General features: G+C 43.4%; 1 protein-coding gene across 1 annotated transcript; it reads right to left on the bottom strand.

Annotated features, from left to right (window-relative positions):
* Positions 1-5,248: 5,248 nt before the first annotated feature.
* Positions 5,249-5,826, bottom strand: LOC310767318 (cytochrome c oxidase subunit 5B, mitochondrial-like). Its single transcript, XM_083624172.1, has one exon. It carries the CDS (start codon positions 5,766-5,768, stop codon positions 5,370-5,372), a length of 399 nt encoding a protein of 132 aa, XP_083480298.1. The 5' UTR covers positions 5,769-5,826; the 3' UTR covers positions 5,249-5,369.
* Between the last annotated feature and the right edge of the window lie 215 nt (positions 5,827-6,041).

Raw genomic sequence — 6,041 nt, 5'->3', positions numbered from 1 at the left:
AACGAAATCACAAGGAATGGGCAAACGCCACACCCTCCCAACCAATTGAGGTTGGGAGGAAAAAACCCCTGTCCTTTCCTGTCAACCAGTGACCCAAGTAGCTCTAACACTGAGGATGGGGGGTGCTTATGAAGCTCATGGGGCAAAATGGCCCTGAACCCTCATGACCAGGGCCTTCTCCCTCTCATGAGACCATGTGGGATGATTCTTGTGAGACCCTGAAGGAGAGTGCTGCAAGGAGATAAACCTTGCCTTCCCTGGCTAGGGCTAGAGCCTTCTCTGAGACCTGGGAGAGCTTCTGCCAGTCAGTTTCAACAATACTAAGCCAGGTGGACCAATGGTCCAAGTTAATATAAGGCAGCTTCCTTTGTTCCTTCTTTTAAAGTAATAATAATAATTTTTATTAAAGATTTGGATTTGTAGGTCTCCATACCAAAAAGGTTGGGAACCACTGTTCTGGACCGCCATCTTGTATGCTTTGAGTGGAAGGGGACACCAGTCTAGTCTCATTTGGACACAAGTGTATGACATGTCAAAACATCATTTTCAAAGTACATTTTGATTTATTGTTTGATGAACTGATACTGTAACACAAACAAAATATGGTCTGGCACAACAGAGTTAATTTCATCTTATTTCTGACTTGTTGGAGACTTCATATTGGCCATCGTATTTCAGTGTTGAAAACAGAAATGATTTCTTAAATTGTCAGTGCTGCTATTCTAGACAGTAGTTCAATTTGGTAGAATGCAAGTAAACTCATAATTTAAAAACAAAAAAAATGTTCTTGATTGTTGGTTGCAACTTATGAATTTCAAACCACTCTGTAGCCAAGGATACCATATACACTGGCAGGATAAATGGCAATAATGAAAGAAAAACTGTACAGATTCCCTTTGCAAATCTAGCTTCTAGATGAACATAGGATTTTGCTATTCTAGTTTCAAGTTTCCTGATGTCAATTTTCTGTCTCGCATTTGTAGAATCTTCATCCTGCCCCCACTATCACAATATTGGAATGTACCTTTTGAATCAGGGACTTGGCTCTATGTGAGAAAGCTGTTTACTTGATGTAGACCAGGCATCCCCAACCTGCGGCCCTCCAGATGTTTTGGCCTACAACTCCCATGATCCCTAGCTAACAGGACCAGTAGTCAGGGATGATGGGAATTGTAGTCCAAAACATCTAGAGGGCCGAAGGTTGGGGATGGCTGATGTAGACCATGTGTGGGTGAATCTAAGTAAGGGAAAAACAGCTTTAAGGTGGAGATTTTTTTTTTTTTGAGGGAAGGGACAGAGACAGGCATGGGGAAGATTTAAGCACTCCGCATTCCCATCCAGCGTTTCCTCCTTGAAACTATGCCTCTTGGCCTCTTCATTATTTCAGCAACTGTGTGTTTGAGGTGGCTGTTTCCACTCCAAGCAGGGGTAGCACTGTTTGAGGCAAAACAGGAAGTACTGCCCTGCCCTGCCCTGCTGCCGCTATGCTGACCTGCCCCTGCCAAAGCATCCCTTAGCTAGGTTGCGCAGCAGTAGCACAAAGCAGCGAGAATGACAGCAATGGCAGATTCCAGTGATATTTCACAAAACCTTGCCAAAAATGGGTGGTGAAGGTGGTGAGACAGGCAGGGTACTCACAGGGGCACCACCTCAGAGGCTTCTGCCACCTGAGGTGGCTGCATTACCTTGCCTCATAAGTGAGCTGGCCCTGATTCTAAGTCTGTTTGCTTAATGAAACAATGACGTGGAGGTACTTATGGACTCAGAATCACACCATAGCTCCTGAAAGCTAGACTTCTACTATTTTCTGTGTCCTTGAAGTACAAGCCAAGTAGATTAAATTTTATAATCCTTCCTGGAACATTCATGACTCTCTTCTTGAGTTTACAATAGACTGACCCACATGGATAAAACCTTATCTTCCCTGATATTGAAAGAAATTCAGTATGAAGGTGTTTTGAGATATAAAGAATAAAATACTAAAAAGTAGATAGTAGCAAAAGTTGAGCAAGCTGAAAATGAGAGCTAAGCCTTAGCAGTGGGCAATATACCCTGTGCTCCAATAATGAAGTATCCTTCCTGCTGTGAATGTGGTGGTGCACAAGGGTATTGCCACAGGGTTAATTTTATGAAAGCAATTAACATTCACCATTTTTAAAATATAAGGTTAGTCCTCTGAAGCAGATATTTGCATTGGTTGGAAAGCTCCCATTGGCACCAATGGAAGCTTTTCCTACTGAGGCAAATAGCAGCGTTGAAGGAGTGATTTTTGTCAGAACCACAGCAGGGGAAAGAAAGAGTTAAACTATTTGCATTTATTAAAGTGTATGTTAAATGTAAAGAGTTAGACACATGGAACAATTCTCCCACTTTTACTCTGAGCTGGCATGGAGAGGAGCAGAGGGCATAAAAAGGTAAAGGTACCCCTGCCCGTACGGGCCAGTCTTGACAGACTCTAGGGTTGTGCGCTCATCTCACTCTAGAAGCCGGGAGCCAGCGCTGTCCGCAGACACTTCCGGGTCACGTGGCCAGCGTGACAAGCTGCTTCTGGCGAGCCAGCGCAACACACGGAACGCCGTTTACCTTCCCGCTGGTAAGCGGTCCCTATTTATCTACTTGCACCCGGGGGTGCTTTCGAACTGCTAGGTTGGCAGGCGCTGGGACCGAACGACGGGAGCGCACCCCGCCACGGGGATTCAAACCGCCGACCATGCGATCGGCAAGTCCTAGGCGCTGAGGTTTTACCCACAGCACCACCCGCGTCCCACAGCAGAGGGCATAGATAAGAACAAAGTAGGTGTGTAGGATTTTGCTTCTGGTACAGAGATCTGTAGTGAGATTTAAGGATGTTATTTCAAGCAGGGCAGGTGGTCACATAATTAATTTGCCTGGAAAAATATAAATGCAGAACACTTGTCAGTCGCTAATAAGAGCACTTTGTTCAGCAGAATTATTTCCACTGCAAAAACCTAGGAGAGATGGTACATTAAGAACAATAATAGTTTAGGCAGTGAAAAAGGAGCTTCTTGTTTTTTTAATGGTGTGTCTGTGCATTTCAGTGCCATTTATAAATCATATGACATCTTCTTGTCTTCAATTTATGTTTTGTAGGCTAATTTCAGAGCTGCTTCCCTCTTTATTCACCCAGCTTCATTATCCAAAGAGCAATCCATTCAGAGACAGCTTCCTTGAAAGGGTATTACTTTGCCCTTTTCAGTGACTCAATTATAACTTCCAGTCCCTAATTGGTTCTGTTGGCTGCAGCAATGGTAATGCAAATTGTTATTAATGGTAATTATACCTATTTATGTTTCACAAACCACACGTTACACTGTTCTACTTCTCAGTAAGTACAACAGTGACTGAGTCCATGGTAAGATATTGGTGAAACAATTAGGCTTTTCAGAAGGGGTAGTAGGGGTATCCAGCAATATTTGCCTTAGACTTGCATTAACTTCTTTTTGCTGTTACTCAACATTTACCCTTTCCATGATGCATTCATCTGCTAAAGGTATATAAAATATAAAGCATTGTGGATCTTGGGGGTCTCAAATTCCAATAGCACCTTGTGCTATGCCAAAATTCAGCACTCCTCTGCTTCTCTCACTCCATTGTAAATCATAGTTGTGGCGTCCCTCGCGGTGCCCTGAGAGTCCGCACTCAGTGCGACTGAAACAGTTGCGCTCCTGTAAATCCACCTCTGTATAAAGGAAGTTTGTCTTACAAATTTAGAGCATGTCCACATGGCTTTTTGTTAGGACTGATCCACACAGGTAAATTTATTGTTTGATGACTACTATCAACTGAAATATTCTAGGTATGAATGACAGAGCTGAGCTTCTCAGAAGACACTCATCAAATTTCTCAGAAGGCTTTTTTGGAGAGAATTTCTGGGATTTTCCTTCTCCTCACACATTGTCCCCATTAAAAAATGTAGGCAACTTTGTAGACTTTTCTCTGAATTTTCTCCAACATTTCTTCTGTCAAGGTGACTGCCATCTCCCCTCCCCTCTAGTGACTGACACTTAGGCATCGTGGAGGCAATATTGTTGCCAGGCTGCTCTACAGGGATGAGTTGCAGCTGTTTGATAATTTCTCCTCTCCTCCTGGATAAATTTGGTGAATTTCCCCCCTCTCTTTTCTCCGTCTACAAACAGAAGTCCATCTGCACACAGTTCTAGAAAAAGCCTTCAGAGATAAAATGCAAGTGTGAACTTTAATATGACCTTGCTGCACTTCCAATACAATGTGTTTTAATGGTGTCGCTTCATTAATTCAGCTTCAAGTCACTAAGTGTTGCTTAATTGGGGTAATGAGAGACAGTTATTTACATGCATGTGTGAATCAGCCCTTAGAGTATCAAAGGATTACATGCTGTACTTGCTAATATTCAAACCTTTCAGAAATTGAAATCAGAACCTTCTTTCTCATTAGCTATGATGAAAATGTTTATTTTGTTCAGGAACAAAAATAATTATTTGATTTTCTCTTTTGAAAAATAATAAAGTGGGAAAGCTATATAATTTTCAAATCAAGGTCACCTACATAGTACAAGCTGCAGCTGCTCTATGGATATGCAGTATTATCCTCCTTTTTACCATACAAAGGACCTTTTTCTGGGTCAGGTTTATTTTAGGACAACGGTGGCAGATCACATGCATTACATGCAGAATGTTGTAGGTTTAGTCCTGGAAATCTCCAGACAAGGTTGCCAGGCAGTGAATACTGGTTTAGGATCAGAGTTTTTCTTCTCCTAGATAGGCTGCCTTCCCATGTTGATGAGCCCCATCTGTCGCTCAGTTCTCTCTACAGCATGTGCAGAAATTGTCTTCTTGGCTGTTGGACCCACTATTGATCTGGTCTGCTCAATCCACTGGAGACTGTCTTCACTTGCTAGGGAAGTTCCTAACTCACTGTGAGTTTGAGACCCATCCATTACCCTTGCCTGGTTTAGTCAGACAATTGAAATCATTCCTGGGAATCTCAGGTGTGGCTGCTGTCACATACTGACAGCTTTTAGGACACCCAGGTGAGATCTGAGTGTAGGGTGGGTACAAACGTGGACAAACTACCCCAGAAGGAGCATGACGTGTCTCCCACCAGAGTTACTACCTTTCCCATAACACCACATATCCCCATTTTAGAGTGTAATTTTCTATTAATGGACATTGTTTTTATATTGTACATAGCGTACATGGCTTAGAGATTTTTAAAATATTAAACAGTTCTGTTTTTTTTTTTTCACACAATGAGTCAAAGACTTTATTAGGTTTCAAGGAATGTGATACATCGTGACATAAACATCTACGTCGCTCAGCCCTGTATCCAGAAATCATAAATGGAGAGCTCAGCAAAGCTTTGAAGCCAAATCAGGGCAATTGGTAGCCAACCAACTTGTAATGGGCTCCACAGGAGGGGCAGCGCTGGGGATTTCCCTTGTGCAGCCAGAACCAGATCACAGTGCTGTTGTCCTCTTCACAGATGCAGCCCACAAGCCTCTTGTCTGTAATTGAAGGGACTATGTTGGGGTCTTCCTTTGTTCCAGCATATCGTTTGGGTGGTAGCATGTTGTAAGGATCCAGCCCCTTCTCTAAAGCTTTCATGGTTTTCCTCTCCATTCCTGTAGCCTGTTCTTCATCACTGGGAATACCTCCGGCGCCCATGGAGCGGGCGGCCCCCGTCAGGCGCAGCGGCCCCCGGCCCAGGGGACTCCGGCCCGCTCTGAGGCCTCGCAGGGCCCCGCACACCCGCAGTAACCTTGACGCCATGGCAACCCTCAGAGCAGAGCGAGAGAGAGGCGCAGAGAGGCAGCCTCCCCACAGGATCTCTTCCTAAAATATTAAACAGTTCTGAAAGGGTTATAAATTAAAAAATAGACTCATATATTTAGCTACCTGCTTGTCTGTTACTGGGAATGAACAGGCAAGTATGTGAGCATGTAGAGAATCATATTTGAGGAGAGAAATGCTCGTCTCCCTAGTTAATATACAAGAAAGCCCTTGGACTAAACTACAAGAAGAATAAATATAATTATCTGCAAT

This window comes from Podarcis filfolensis (genome assembly GCF_964270895.1).
Source record: "Podarcis filfolensis genome assembly, chromosome: 7".
In the NCBI taxonomy this organism is placed as follows: Eukaryota; Metazoa; Chordata; class Lepidosauria; order Squamata; family Lacertidae; genus Podarcis; species Podarcis filfolensis.
This window is presented reverse-complemented; position numbering and strand designations above follow the sequence as displayed.